At 43.5% G+C, this 16,570-nt stretch overlaps 1 protein-coding gene across 1 annotated transcript in view; it reads left to right on the top strand.

Moving 5' to 3' along the window:
• SETD1B (SET domain containing 1B, histone lysine methyltransferase) overlaps positions 1–16,570 on the top strand; it is a 70,929-nt gene that overhangs the window by 28,844 nt on the left and 25,515 nt on the right. Inside the window, exons 7-8 of the mRNA XM_034790991.1 lie at positions 10,167–10,934; positions 15,232–15,405. Of these exons, the coding sequence (XP_034646882.1) occupies positions 10,167–10,934; positions 15,232–15,405 (942 nt within the window). The remainder of the gene's footprint in view (positions 1–10,166; positions 10,935–15,231; positions 15,406–16,570) is intronic.

Genomic DNA, 16,570 nt, shown 5'->3' with positions numbered 1-16,570 from the left:
AGCATAAGCTTTCGTGGACTACAGCCCACTTCTTCGGATATGCATCCGAAGAAGTGGGCTGTAGTCCACGAAAGCTTATGCTATTATTATTTGTTAGTAAAATAAAAAAACACACCCAAAGTTTTATACTGAGCAGTTAAAAAATGAACAAACAAAAACTCTAGTGCGTTGAAATCCTACCTTTTGTAGCACAGTACCAGCATATGCATTGGGGCTGGTTGTTGACTTAATCTACTTTCCCTCTCTGCCTGTGTCGCTTTCTCTTCTTGCAGAATTTCCTTTTGTAACCTTTGCCCAATGATTTGATTTGAAAGGTGCTGTGTCAAAAGTGTGGAAGTAAATTTGGCTATTTACAATCTTCCATTCTCTAATTAAACACTTTTTGTTTTGAAGAGTATTCAGTCATTTACTTACATTACATGATATTCTAATCTTATAACTTGCATGTAGCTATACATCGCACTTTCCAGTAGTCTGTGCTCCAAAGAGCTGACAATCTGAACCCACAGTGAGCCCGTACAGACTCACTACAAATGGTGTGTGGTGGAGTTTTAGTCTGATATTGCACCCTGGCTTTGCAAAACAAGCTCTTTTTTTGGGAGTGGCAAGTGTTGATTCAGGAAGCTGTTCTGTAGTAAGTTGTGTCATAGAAGAATGGCTGATGTGGGCAAATGAGGCAAAAGGATCTCCTAGAAGGAGAAGTTTAGTAGAGGATAAGGAGTCTGATACAAATAATAATAATTTTTTTGTATAGCTGCAGCCGCATGCATGCTGCTAGGTTTCAGAGTGGTAGCCGTGTTAGTCTGTATCAGCAAAAAGAACAGGAGTACTTGTGGCACCTTAGCGACTAATAAATTTATTTGAGCATAAGCTTTTGTGGGCTAAAACCCACTTCTACAGACCTCAAAATTGCAATACTCCAACAAAAAAACTTCAAAAACAGACTCCAACGAGAAACTGCAGAATTGGAATTAATTTGCAAACTGGACACCATTAAATTAGGCTTGAATAAAGACTGGGAGTGGATGGGTCATTACACAAAATAAAACCTATTTTCCCATGCTAATTTTTCCCCCTACTGTTACTCACACTTTCTTGTCAACTGTTGGAAATGGGCCATCCTGATTATCACTACAAAAGTATTTTTTTCTCCTGCTGATAATAGCCCACCTTAATTGATTACTCTCATAATAGTTAGTATGGCAACACACATGTTTTCATGTCCTCTGTGTGTGTGTATATATATATCTTCTTACTGTATTTTCCACTGCATGCATCCGATGAATTGGGTTTTAGCCCACAAAAACTTATGCTCAAATAAATTTGTTAGCCCTCGTTCTTTATGCATGCTGGTGTTTGCTGTCTACAGTAAGATGAAGGACAAGACTAATTGATGTGAAAGGTCTGGGGTAGAGACAGTAAACAAACAATTGTAGCTTCTATTTGCATGTTTGGTCCCAGATAGCCTCTAATGCAGTGGTTTTCAACCTTTTTTTAATTTTCAGACTCCTAAAAAATTTCTAATGGAGGTGCGAACCCATTTGGAAATCTTAGACATGGTTGGAGGACTGCCAGGGGTCCATAAACCACAGGTTGAAAGCCACTGTTCTATAGTAGTAACAACCTTTCGCAGACCCCTTAGACATAGTCTGCGGGTCCTCAGAAGTCCACGGACCACTGGTTGAAAACCACTGCTTTACAATATATGCATCATTGAAAGAAAGATCTGTTTTATGATGTCAATTAAAAATGCAGGAGTAGTTTGTCATAAATATGCTCTTGAGTGTTTTGGCCTCATGCCTGCCACTAGCCAGCAAAAGATAATTACTAATAGCATCCACTCGCTCGTGTCTTACTGCTTGATCTTTCTACTTCTGAAAGGCAAAATGTGTCGTTGGGTGCGGTGTTCTTTTCTATATGCTTTGCAGTTGTTCCCTGAAAGTGTGTGTGTAATTAAAACCAAAACAAAAAAATCCCTAAAACCCAGCACTTCTGCCCTGGCATCTAACTCTGGACAGCAAAATAATGACGTGTTGCACTATGCCACCTGTGTCTGCAGCAGGATCTCTGTGCTGGGTTTGAATCTGTTTGTGTTTAAAGAAAAGAAAAATGTTTCTCAGTGCAATATCGTGTTTTTGAGGAACTGTTGCGTGTGACTAGGCTGCATGCTCAGTCTTGGAGTTGTTTTTGTTCTGGTAGGGTGACCAGACAAGAAGTGTGAAAAATCGGGACGGGGGTGGGGGGTAATAGGAGCCTATATAAGAAAAAGACCCAAAAATCAGGACTGTCCCCTATAAAATCGGGACATCTGGTCACCCTATGTTCTGGACACCATAGTAAGAAATCGAGTGACAAGTTTAAAACGTTCAGTTCTCTTTCAGATTTCCAGGAGAAGCAACTCAGGAAATTGCTCAAGGAGATTTGTATGTAATAGATTCGAGGGCCATTGTTTTCTTCTAATCATGGGCATATTGACCTTGGGCTATTTTCTTTATAGAATACCACCACTCTGTCATGCGGATGGTAGGAGAGAGCCCAACATGTACCCTGCAATAAATGGCAGCAATAGTCTAGTAGCTAGGAAGTTAGAGGAACCTTGGTTCTATTCTTGACTCTGTCACTGCCTTGCCGTTTGCCTTTGTTAAATCAGTTAACTTCTCTGGTGCCTCAGTTTCACAGGCAGTGGAGTGTTGTTTTTGAAAAAGAGATTAATGATACTTGCTCCCTCCTTTTTGTGAACCTCTTTGGATGGGCCTAATCCAAAACTCAGTGAAGTCGTTTAAGTGCTCAGTATTTTGTCATTCAGTGAGGTTATGCTAAAGTAATGTTTTATTTTGAGAAGCGGGACTGGCTTCTTTTCTAGCTCTCTTGCCAGGCTTCCTCTCAACATTTAAAATTACTAAGATTTTGGTATTTAAATGTGGACTACTCAGATTTTTAGTCATAGCTTTAAGGGCCAAATTCTGCCTCCACAGTTCCCATTCGTTGGCCGGTGTATAGGAGGAAAGATTTGGAGCTTAAATATCTCACAAAGAGCATTCAAGTTGGTAAATCTAGTATAATTTAAATTGTTATTTGTTTATATTGTATATACACCTAGGTGCTGACTGTGAGCACTCTTTTTAAAATCGTCAAGAGTCTGTTTTTTCTCCCTTTTCGTGAGGTATTGCCAGAAAAGTAAAACTTAATGCTACATTTTCCTTTCTGAGGACATGTTTTGCTGGAGGGAGAAAGGGAAAGTAAATTTGTTCCCTCCTCTTTTTGTTTCGAGCATTAGCTGGAACAGGCGCAACGGAGTTTCCACATTTTACAAGCAATGCTTTGTTTCTTCATTAATATTAACAACCTCGTCCTGCATCACACTGACTGTTATTTAACCTGCATTTCATTATATTCGTTCTTGATGGTTCAACTGGGATTGCTGACCAAGTGCTATTTACTGTAGGGATATATTGGAGTAATCTTTTGCATTTGGTGATACAGGCTGCCTAACACAAATGTGTGACTTGATGATAAACAGAAGGTTTGAGTAAAAGTGACAGGCAGTTGTCAAGTTCTGATAACATCTCGCTGAAATCTAGACACACAGATGTGATGAGACTTATTTATTTTAAAGTAAGACTAAATCTTAAAGGTGCCACAGGACCCTCAATTGCTTTTTACAGATTCAAACTAACACGGCTACCCCTCTGTTATTTTAAAGTGAAATTAGTGCTTATAAAATTCTCCTGGGACAGGACAGATAGAGCATGGACAGTTATAGTGCAGACTTCCAAACACAGACCTTGTCCCTGTTCATGAGATCACTCCTACAGCTCAGAGGAGAGCTCAATCTTTCTGGCTTCACCTCAGTGCTTGAAACTACTGAAAAGGATACCAATTGTGCTGATGAATTTTGTAATGTGGAACCTTTCTCAACTGAGACTGGATTGGATTAAGATTTAGGTCACCAAATAGTGACTAATTTTGGTCATTACTGACCTGGATTAGGATTGTTACTCTAGATGTGAGGGGCTCCAAATTCCATCGCTATCCAGTCTAATCGACCATGGGATCTCAGGATGTGGTGTTCTGTTTTCTTTGCTGTAGAAGTCTCTGTGCTGACAATTCGCTGTACCAGTATCAAATGGGGCACTTGGCGTTTTGGATTGACAATAAATGAGGCCATTTAAAACCAGTTATGCCGGTCTATCCAAACAGATTTGCATTCTAGAACACCTTTGAAAAATGTGGCATGCATATAATTAAATACCTGTTATGCCAATTCTTAAACACATTAGTGCAAAGTGAAGATGGCAACACTGATGATTCAGAGGTGCAACACAGATTAATACAGTTAGAAGTGCCTTTTCTTGTGGCAGGATTGGCTTTCTCTGAACTCATTTGATAAACTATCCTTTCGAAATCCAGGACTCATTGGTTTTGGTATAATATCAAGGACTGTGATTTAACCCAGTTTTGTGGAAATGGAGTCCCCAAGTGAACAAAGCCTACTCACTTTTTTTCATGAAGAAAATGAGGGATGGGCAGATGGTCTAGGCCATGGGTTCTCAAACTTCATTGCACCGCAACCCCCTTCTAACCATAAAAATTACTACACGACCCTAGGGGCGGGGGGACGGACAGAAGCCTGAGCCCGCCCAAGCCCCACTGACCTGGGCAGGGGTTGCCAAGCTGAAGCCGAAGCTTTAGCTTTCACCTCTCTCTCCTAATCTTGTGTATTGTTTTTTTCCTCTTTCCTTTCTGCCCTGTCTCTCCCTACTGTTACCTTTTACCTTTCTTCTCTATCTCCCCATGGGATGAAAATTGGACCTCAAATCCTGTTTGCTCTCCAGATACTGGTGAATTGCAAAGCCTTGATGTTTTAGGAAGGATGGGCAAATGTTGTGACTTTCCATACACAACCCCATAAATGTCAGAAGAATTTACATTGTTGTATGCAGTATTTTTGTAGCCGTGTTGGTCCCAAAATATTAGAGAGACAAGGTGAGTGAGGCAATATCTTTTATTGGACCAACTTCTGTTGGTGTGAGAGACGAGCTTATGCAGAGCTCTTCTTCACATCTGGCCAGACCCACCCATCCACCTTGTCTCTCAGAATAATTTACAGCAGCATTCCAAACTTACACTGGACTTTAGTCCATGTGTATTTGCAGTTCCCATGTCAGTGCAAGTAAGCCAAATAAAAGAATAAAGAAAAGCTCATTTGTAGCCAAAGCACTTTATTAAAGTTTTAAAAGAAGTCAGGTTAGGCCTGCTGGCTTTTGTTACCTATAATTTTGAACACCGTTCTGCTATCATTCCTTGAAGAGGAAATCTTCCCTCCTCATCCTCTATGCAGGATTGCCCAGCACTGAGACAGCTGCCTAGAATGACCCTCTAAGAGTGTTCGGAATGTTGGGGAATTCTGGGTGGCGGTTGTTCCCGTGAGCAGGTCTTATGAGTTATAATGTAAATAGGCTACCTTCTGGTGGGGGTTTTCCAACGGGGGGTGCTGCTGATCATGGTGCCTCAGCATTACCTGTGCTCCAGAAAGAAGGTGCTGACTCGGGCAGGATCATTGGGATTAATGTCACATAATGTTGGCGCAGTATATCGGAGGTGGAGAACCAGGAGCCAGTGAAGTACAAGCTGTCCAGCTGCCGTGGCGGGCTTACGCTGCCTCCCTTGTGGAAGAAGGGGAGGACTGGGAGACAGTCTGCCTAGGGCGCACGGAAAATGTAGGTGGATCTGGGCCCCAACGCTTGCCATGGATCTTCATATTCTGTCTCTCTGCCTTGTACTGTTCCCCCACCAGGAGGAGGTGAAGTGACTTTCCCTACAGATCTCAGCACTGCTCAGCCAGCAGAATTTAAAGTCACCTCTTGCTTTGCTCAGTAACCTGAACACACCAGATTCCCTTGGATTTCATAACCAGTAATGGATATTTTACATTGAGCACCTCCTGTGTTGGATCTGGGTGCTTTTTAACAACATCTTTCATGCTTCGCTTGTTGAAAAATGGGTCTAGTTTCAAGTAACCTTCCTTACACCTGACACGACCTGTCTATTCATTCCCCTCCTCTGCCCCCCTTCGCTGAAGCATTGTTGAAACTGCAGGCTTTCTCCTCATTCATAGCTTTCCTGGTCCCTGAGACATAATCTGCTGCTCCCTGAGCTGCCAGAGTGGACCAGTGGGAAAGATTGCAAAGTGTATTAAACACAATTGGAAATTTTAGATGGCAAGTCACGAGGTGCTCAGGATGAAGAGGGCAGAAATCATAATTATATTGAAAGTCCAGTGCTTTGGGTAATTGTTTCGGACCCCAGACACCCTTTATTTTTCAATTTTAGCCAGTCATTTTAGGATTTATAAAATGCATGCGTGAAGATAGAGAGTTACTAACGCAAGACGCTGAGCACTTTCAGAATTATTCCCATGTCACTGTCACTCTGTAGAGCTCTGCTAACAGTTAGGGTTGCCAGCCTTCCAGGATTGGCCTAGAGTCTCCCAGAATTAAAGATTAATCTTTAATTAAAGATGTCGTGATGAAATCTCCAGAAATACATCCAACCAAAATTGGCAACCCTACTAACAGTGGGCAGAGACAAACCATTATTACCAGCATTTCAAAGTGGAGCTGGGCAAATGTCTTTTGGCTAATAGCTTGTTTGCTGAAAAATGCATTTTCCCATCAAACAAATCTATTTGCAAATTTGGGTTGAATGTGGCAAACAATTTCAGCCAAATAAAAAATGGAGGAGGGGCTTTGAAAAGTCTAAATGAAAATCAGTGTTTCATTTCAAAATGTAGCTAGATCTGTTAAATAAATAAAATGGTGAAAAACACCCAAAAACCTGGTCTAAAAAGAAAAAATACCCTCCTCCTGCCCCTCTAACTCTCCCCCTCCCCAAGTTTCTGGTTGAATGAAATGTTTTGTTTGAACCCAAATTTATTTTTTGTTCAGCTGTTACAGATAAGCCACTGAAATATCAATTATTTGCTCTATTTCTAAGGCACCCACCATACCATTAGTACATGTATGTTGGTGATTTTTCAGGAAAAAGGGCCAGTTTTCTTGCCATTTTTGTAAACCACTTACTTATGAGTGGTTGGGTCTAGCTTAGAGAGACGAGGTGGGTGTGGCAATCTCTTCTATTGGACCAGCTTCCGTTGGTGAGAGAGACAAGCTTTCGAGCTATGCAGAGCTTCAGTTCTGGGGGTTGGCACTTGCTGGTGTGATCATTTTGCAGTTTATGAGTTAAGGAAGGGGCCTGACAAAAGAGGTGCACCGTGAGCTGAAGGCTTATGAGCATGCTGTTGCAAGTCTTGTGCTTAGCCTGCTCTCTGGTGGTAGTTGCTGTACCAGAAGTATCCTTTGATTGATGATTCATGTTTTTATAGTGTGTGTTGGTAGTCACAGTGCAATCGATTCAGCTGTTTTGCCAACATGCTCATCCACTCATGCGCAAATATTCCAGTTAAAAAAAAACAACCCCACAAAAATCACAGACCCCATGAATCCCTTGACCGTTATGGCAAAAATACAGCCACAACTATTGTGCAGGTTCCGTGTCTTTGGATTTGTGGGGTGGTTTCTGTATTTAGTCTAGCTTGTGGCAATGTGCAAGCTGTTTGTTTTGCCTTGTTATGCACTGCGGTTGGGAAGAAGGAACTGCTTGCAAGAAATAATAAGGCAGTGGGTCCAGTTGTGTTCAAGCAGCGGATGCAGAGGGGAAATAGGTGATCAGTTGTGCTCCCACTATTCAGTGCTGCTAGCTGGGAAAATGGAGACTGAATTTTATTATTTTTTTTTCTTCCCCTGGGGCCAGTGACCAGGTGCTGTCACTCTGACCCTAACTGAGATCCAGTTAATAAGCAGCTTTGCCCTGATCAAGTATTCCAAAAAAACTGCCTCTGAGTGTTGGGTGCCTCTTTCATTCCCTATATTTTGCTGCTGGAGTTTTTAATGTTTTTTTTTTTTTAATCATCTGAGGGATGGGATGGGATACATCTGCTTCCTGTGTGACTCCAAGCCTAAAATGCCTTTCCAGTATACTAGGCAGCTGAGACCTTGTTTGCTAAGTGCAACTCTATCTAGAATGGATTTAGCTGATCAGTTGCTGTTGTGCTGTATGGTGTTTACAAAGGCAGTTCTTGGTACTCTCTGAATCTCAGAGCAGCCAGGTGCCCTTGGATGTCTTAATCCATTTACATAATAGCACCATTGACTTTGAATGGGTTTTTTTTTTTTTTGTTTTTGTTTGGTGGGGTTGTTTTTTTGGGGGGGGCGAAGGGGGACGTAGGTTTTGCATTTTATACAAAATATCTATATCCATATTCCATATGGTCGTGTAGAGTGTCTGTTCAGAAACTTGGGCTCTGTACAGTGATCATCTGCCAAAATCTTAACAACCAGTTCCCTCCTCCTCATCCCACGAGGGGTTCATGGTCCGCCCCCGCCCCCCAGGACTCCTGCCCCATCCAATCCCCCATGTTCCTTGATGCCCTCCCCGACACCTGCCCCATCCACCCCCATTCCCTGTCCCCTGACTGCCCCCCGCCGCCCCATCCAACCCCTCCTCTCATTCCTGATGGCCCCCTGGGACCCCTACCCCATCCAACCACCCCTTCTCTCTGTCCCCTGACCGCCCCTGGAACCCCTGCCCCTGACTGCCTCCCACCACCCCATCCAACCCCTGCTCCTTCCTGACTGCCCCCCCGGGACCTTTGCCCCCATGCAATCCCCCAGTTCCCTGCCCTCTGATTGCCCCAACCCCTATCCACCCTCCCCACCACCACCCCGAACTCCCCTGCCCTCCAGCCAACACCCCCTCCCTGCTCCCCGCTCCTTTACCGCACTGCCTGGAGGTGGCTGCCAGCACTACAGACTCATCATTCGGCCAGGGCTGGAGCCGCTCGGCTGGGCCACACCTCCCTGGAACCCTCCTCACACCCCCCTGCCCCAGCTCACCTGCGCGAAGCTGCCACTTGCTTCTCAGCACTCCCAGGCTTCCCGCGCGAACAGCTTATTCGCGGGAAGCAGGGGAGGGGGAGGAGAAGAGGGGTGGAGCGTTCAGGGGAGGAGGCAGAGGTGAGCTGGGGCCGGGGGCGGGGCGGGGAGCTGCCGGAGCTTTACCAGTTGTTAAATTTAGAAGCCCTTTTAGACACGCGGGACAACCGGTTCTAAAAGGGCTTCTAAATTTAACAACCGGTTCCCGCGAATCGGTGCAAACCGGCTCCAGCTCACCACTGGCTCTGTCTACACTTGGAGATAAGGGTGATTCTCTTCTCAAGTAGACATACTCGCACTAGCTCTCATTGAGCTAATGTGCTGAAAATAATAGCGTAGCCAAAGTAGGACAGGCAGTGGCAGGTACCCGTGAGGCCTGAGCGGGTTTGCCCTTGGGGGAGGTACCCAATGCTCACATTTGCTGCTGCCTTTTCTACTGTGGCTACACTACTATTTTTAGTTCACTAGCTTGATGAGAACTAGTTCAGTGTGTCTACTCAAGCTGGGAATCCACATCCCTAGCTCCAAGTGTAGACATACCCTGGGTCAGTGCCTCTCCCCATTCCCCTACCTCTGAGAATTTTGAATTCAATCTCTGAGGATCAAAGATAATTGAAAAGTAGATAAGGCGCTCCTTTCTCAGTCTGAAACACTTTGTCATAAGGCATAATTGTAACAGTTGCAAACATCACATCTCTTCTGACTGTTACTTACGGTCAATATTTAGCTGCTAAAGTCTGAGGATTATAATTTTTAAAAGTGGAAACACTAACTTGCTGGAGAGTGTAAGGTTGATTAGTTACTCTTTTAAATTGTATTCTCTGTCTGTACTATGTGTCAGCAACAGATTGTGTAGCTCACCAAAGTGGGATTGTAGGTGCTTAACAAAATATGGGGGCAGCATTTACTATGTTGCATAGAAGCCAATTTTTGCTATTCAGCTGGCTAGAGCTGTTTCTCTGTTAGAAAGCTTTTACCGCATCACTTCCTGGAGGTTCCATGTGTAGTCTGACATGAAACAGAATGGCTTAAATGAAACTCCATGTGCTCAGTGGGACACACCTTCCTGTACATCGCTTTCCTTTATCCAATTATGATTAAAATGTCAGTAACATGACTCTTGTTCCAAACAACCAGTATAAAGGAATGTGTTTCTCTTCCCCTTTCTTCCAGGGTCAGCATTCTTCAGGGGAGGACATGGAAATATCTGACGATGAAATGAATTCTTCACCAATCACCAGTGCAGAATGTGCCAAAACTATTGTGGTGAACTCCTCTGTTAGCAACTCTGCTGTGATGGCTCAGTCGATACCCATGCCCCCACCAGGGTTCCCTCCACTTCCACCTCCACCCCCACCCCAACCAGGCTTTCCAATGCCGCCACCTCTACCACCACCACCTCCACCAACTCATCCAGCTGTCACCGTCCCACCACCTCCGCTTCCTGCGCCACCTGGAGTCCCACCACCTCATATCTTGCCTCCACTTCCTCCATTCCATCCTGGCATGTTTCCTGTCATGCAAGTGGATATGATAAATGTCCTGGGCAACCAGTGGGGCGGCATGCCAATGTCCTTTCAGATGCAAACTCAAATGCTGAGCCGCATGATGCAGGGGCAGAACACGTACCAGTACCCACCTTTTATGGGAAGCCGGATGCAGTTTGTGAATCTTCCTCCCTACCGTCCCTTCTCGATGGGGGCAGCTATTGGCCGGGGGCAGCAATGGCCGCCGCTGCCCAAGTTTGACCCCTCGGTCCCACCACCGGGTTATGTGCCGAAGAAGGAGGATCCGCACAAAGCTACTGTGGACGGTGTCCTCTTGGTGATTGTGAAGGAATTAAAAGCAATTATGAAAAGGGACTTGAACCGGAAAATGGTCGAGGTGGTAGCATTCAGAGCCTTCGATGACTGGTGGGACAAGAAAGAACGTCTAGCAAAGGTAGGCACTCTTAATGTTTCATACGTTAGAGCTTTGCAGATAGATCTGGAGAAGAAGGGCTTAAGGTGTTCCAAGGTAGGGTGTGAGCAAGCGAAAATGCGGGGGATCAAATTAGAGGAAACTTAAGGAGGAGTATCAGGAAAAGGTCCTAAAGAGTGAGCAATGAGACTATGGAATAGCTTTCCAAGGAAAGAGGTAGATGTCCCATTAAAATTAAATTGGAGGGGATGAATCCTAGACTAAATCTTTACGCAGTGAAATCAATGAGGAAAACTCTCATTTGACTTGAGTAGGACCTGGCTCTAGTTGACTTGCAGTAAAATATCAGCAGATACGTTCTGCAAATTAGACTTTCGGATGTAACATAGAGCCACGGTCCTCATAACTTGTTACTTGAGATCCCATGGCATTTTTTGTAAGACGAGAGGTGTTAACTCTGGCATCAGGGGAGAGTCCTCTACTTTGAGCTGGACACGGTATTCTTCACTTCCTTTCCAGCTGCCGTGTTTCCACCCCAGACATTTGCTGCATTTTAGTGCTGGGTTAAATGTCTTGCATTCAGAACTACATCTCTCTCCTTGATTAATACTCAAGACATTCACTTCTTGACAAGGTCCCTCATGTTAACAAAAGAGTGAGTGCAGCATAAAGCTAGCTAGTGGGTGCATAAAGGGAAATGGGATAATTTGAGAAGTTGGCTTAAACGAGACCCTGAAGTGACCAAAAACTGATGGCAGAGCTCTTCAGTGGCAACTCGGTCTATTTTATACACTTCTGCCGCTGCTAGCTCTTGTGTTCTCTTCACTCTCCTGGAACTTACAGCTTGATTCAGCATAGGAAATATTTCTAAACCCAATCTGCATAGACTCACTGCCACAGGTTATGGAAAAGTTGGATAGTCTAGTAAGATTAATAAAATTACACTCTTATGAAACTAGAATTGCAGTTACGCTAACGAGGATCAGACGGAGCAGGGCTGTTGACGCTGCAGGGTGTGAGCTGGACATCAGCTGGGATCTGAGAAATCTTTGTTGGCACTTTGCTCTGTATAAATATTATACAGCGAGGTGAATTATGGGGGGTTCAAACCTTCCTCTCAAGTACTGGCTAGTGTAGGATACCACCCTGGATGAACCACTAGCATTCTGTTGCAGTGTAACAGTTACTATGTAGTGACATTGAATTCTATCAGAAAAGTCCATTTGACTAGTTCACCTGAGCAGTCTTTTGTTATGTGTTTGTACTGTCCCCCATATAATACATTGGGGTTCCTAAGTACTACAGTAATATAAATAATAATTAATTAATTAATAACCTGATGCTGTGCCAGAACTCCAAAGCCAACCTGCCAACTGCTGTCCAGCAAGGTGTAGTGGTCTAGACAAGCCATTTTGATGTTGTAGCTTGGGTCTATTACAGTTAATCTAGTATGACCTGTATTGCTTGCTTGATATCCTCCTCAAGCTTTTTCTGTATTAGCAGATATGAGCTGAACTTGTATTTTGTGTTCAATGAGGACAATGAACTTTGACCAGTTTAGTCGATGAACAGCAGTAGAAGGAATTGATCTTCTGATAATGCTTGTGAAGCCTCATCATGGGATGGGTCAGAGTGAATTTTAGAAATCCATTCCCGAAGAGCCAATCAGAAGTAAATTATATCATCCTTCACTTAAAAGCTGTCAAGAGTCACCACTTCTTGAGACAGCTGCACGTTGATCCTGACTCCTCCCAACCCATGAGGTCTAGAGCTCCAACCTTGAAAAGGTTTGAATTCTCTTCTCCATCTGTTGGATCAAGTTTTCCCATCCACACCTACCTTGGATGAGCTGTGCTTTGCTGCAGCTGGGTTTTTCAAAGTGAGACTGTAGATTTGTCTATCAAGTCTCTGAGTGGCTAATATGTTTCATTTTAAAGATTTTGCTGTTTCTATATTATCTGGGCTTGGAGGCCTCTAAGGCTTTTTATTAGTATGGGCCTTGACCCTACTAACTAAAAATGAACACTTAGCTTTTCTTTGACTCTCATCATCCTTGCACTATAATATTGTGCCTTAAATTAAAAAAAAAAAAAAAAGAATTTTTAATTAAAAGGTCCAAAGTCACTTATTAATTCTGTCTGCTAATAAATGAAATCTAATAAAGTGGGTTTAGGTTATAAAGGCCATTGGTTTCTCTAACCCATCTAAAATTCATTAGTATTGTGCAACGCAACATTGGTCCTTCACGGGTACACACGTGTAACTCAGTTACTTCATGTAGTTTCACACAGCTCAGTAAGATCAACAGTTGTTGGTTTCTGGGCTGTGAACATGAATCTGTTTCAAGAAGGGAACTGTCTCCAAAAGGTGAGTCGTATCCTCCTGGGTGGTCCACATGTGGTTCTGTTCAGGGTCCAGGAGCCATTCAGGCTGCTTGAACATTAGCTTACTCATTGACTTCTGATTGAGAGAGTATGATTTGGAGTATCATAGATTCTGGCTCAGTAGTAGAAATGTATTCTCGTGTTAGGCTGCGTATTTTACTCACAAGTTCCTCCTGCACATGCTTTTCCAATTTTATTTTAATGTGGGTACTGAAGGTGGTAGCTGTGGATCCAGCACCCGGCATTAGGGAGACCTAAAATGGGCTCTGAACTGGATAGCACTGCCCATTTGCCTTGTCAAGACTTGGAACCACCTGCTGTTTGAAGCTGCACTCTGGGGGTTTAGAAAGCATGGCTCACTCTGGCACAGTATGTGGAACCAGGCTTGAGAATGTTCACTGCTTTCTTTCATCAGAACTGATGTGGTGGCTTCCAGAAGCAAGATGCTGCAGAGTGAGGATAGTGCGACACCGGGTACCGGTCAGTCCTAAAAAGGCGTGTGTGGCTCGAGTGCTTTTCAGCAGGATCCACTATCCTTATTGCTCAAAGCAGTTAGTGCCTCTTGTGCAGCGAAATAGCTTCTTAATAGCCAAGATGGAAGAAGACTTCTCTTCGTATGAAGAGTAGCCAGGTCATTTTTCCATCCCTTTTAAACATGAGTGCTCCCCAGACATAACCTGGGCTATTTGGATATATTATCAGTGTTACAGTCTGTTGGACAGGATCCTGAAGCTGATGTAGACAGCCAAATGGCAATGGACCGTGGCTTGCCTCTGCATCCTTGACACGTGGATCACTTTTTGAAAAGAAAAATCCCCTCCTGTAAGTCTTTAAGGCCTTGAGGTTCCCAGATGTCAAGCTGTATCCTCTTGGGTGTATAACATGTAGTCCATCTGCAAGACGCAGTTTGAAAAGACACTGTCAACATTGATAATCAAAATTTGCTTGATTTTTTTTTTCCCTTTCCCTTTTGTTTGTAAATCCATATAATTTTTTTAAATCACTTTTGATGCTAATTCTCATAAGTAGCCCTACAGTAATAAATCAGACTGTGTATCCCAATGTGCACGAGGGAAACCTACAATATGAACCCAGCATATCCATGTCCATGCACATACCTAAATTGGAGGGGGTGCGGAATCCCATTACAAGAGGATCAGGACAACCAGTGTCAAGCAATTATAACAAACGGCAAATGGGGAAAACCTCTACTCAGATCATTTAACCGGTCTATGACTGCATCCATCCCACCAAGGAAGGCTCTTGAACTGAGGTAGACACTCTTCCAGTTCAGAGTGCAACTCCTTGCACAAGCATCAGAGGTTCATCTATGCTAAAGTGTCTGGTTGTGATGGCAGTTCTGAGAGCACTTGCGTGCGATCCCCATTTCCTGAAGACTGATTCCCCCTAATTCCCCCTCTCCTCTGCATCTTGTCTTATCTTACTTGTTTTGGACTGTGATGTAAGCCACATACTCTGTCTTTTAAGGACTTATTTGCATATACAGTGTTGGTTGTCCTAAAGTTTCCCTTAGATGGATCCTGTCACTGTTTTGTTTAACTCTTTGATGGTTGGGGCATTGGTAGAGAAGTGGCTTAGATGACTTAATACAGTTCTTATCCCTGATTCATCTGGGTCAAGCCTGACCAATGGAAACTTGAACCAGTATGTTCTGTATTTGTCATTGATAGGCCTCAGCATTGGTATGCTGGGGAGGCGTGAACAAAAGCTCAAATTTTCTAAAGGATGCCTATACACACACACACCCTTTAAGCACATGTGACATAATGGTGCATCTTTCAGAAGATACTGTCTTTCCAGAAGCTAAAGCCTGAATAGGTGATGGTCCTTCCCCGAGGTATTCAAGGCATTTCCAATGTTTGCATACCCACCAGGGTGGTGTTGCCTCTTTAAATGTTGTTTCTTTTATGCAGGCATCGCTCACTCCAGTGAAGTCTGGCGAAAATAAAGATGAGGAAAAACCAAAGCCAAAGGATCGAATTACATCCTGCCTCCTGGAGAACTGGAACAAAGGAGAAGGGCTGGGCTACGAGGGAATTGGTTTGGGCATTGGGTTACGAGGGGCCATTCGGCTGCCATCTTTCAAGGTATGAGTTAGAAAACAATAGCAGTCTTCCCTGGCTGAGCAATCAGAGTATAGATGCTGCCTTCCTTTTTCCATCCAGATCCCCACACACCAACACTCTCACTTTTCTACTGTTTCTTGTCTAACAACCTCCCTCACTTTTAATATAACCTGTAATCTTTGGGAAGGGGGATCCCTACTCCTTAGTGTCAGTTTCTCTTAACCTTTTGACAGTGACCTGTATTAGGAAACAAAGTTTCAGCACTGCTGGAAAAAACAGAGTTTCTGCTAGGCTGGGTTATATGCAGTTACCAGTCAGCGTGGAAGAGACAATGCAGCTTTAAACCGTTTTAGATCAAGAGGTGGACTTGGCATAGGTGTTGAGAATGTAACACTGTTTACATCAGTGGGTTGTCACCTATTTACACAAGAGTGGAATTTGGGCCTAGGTCCCTTTGTAACACAGTTCAAGCATTTTTTGCCAGGCAAATGGCTGTTAATTCATGTTAGCAGAAACAATTCTGGATTTTACACGTGTCCATTCTAAAATGTGACTGGGGGTGGAGGAGTTGAGTTAGAAGACTGCTTGCAAAATATGCTTGCCCCACTGTATCTCTGATTAACCAGTCTGGATATTAAATGCTGCAAGCAATATGCAAAGTATGAAAAATGCACAGTCCCCTGCGCAGAGTGAGACCAAGACCAAGCTGGTTATCTTATTAGATTATTATTTCTATCTTATGTTAGAAGAAAGAGAGATGAGAGCAATGGAGTGGAGCATACCTAAATTCCTGAAGTTTGAAACTCTAAATTTCCTTTGATGCTTTGTAGTTATGGTGGCTAAACCTTAATGCCTGGAAGGTTTCACTGCCCCTCTTTGAGTTAACCAAATTGGACAGGAAGTCTTTTCCAAAAGAATCGTGGCATTTCTGCCACCAGTCAAGAGGCAGAAGCATGGGGAAATGGACAGTGGTTTGGTGAGATTAATTCACTTTTCTGAACTCACTTTGGCTCTGCAATACTTTTAAGTAAAGATTCAAGGGTGTCTTCAAGTCCTAACTTAAAGCTAACCTTGCTTTGAAATTTCTTTAGCTGTCTCAACTTCCCTGCTTTAGCAACCAGTTTGTCAGTTTAACTGTGTTGCTCGGGCGTATGGGAAATCCCTGAGTGACATAGTTATACTGAGC

This window comes from Trachemys scripta, chromosome 15 (assembly GCF_013100865.1).
Source record: "Trachemys scripta elegans isolate TJP31775 chromosome 15, CAS_Tse_1.0, whole genome shotgun sequence".
NCBI classification, from domain to species: domain Eukaryota; kingdom Metazoa; phylum Chordata; order Testudines; family Emydidae; genus Trachemys; species Trachemys scripta.
Note: the sequence above shows the minus strand (reverse complement) of the source record. Positions and strands in the feature narration are given on the sequence as shown.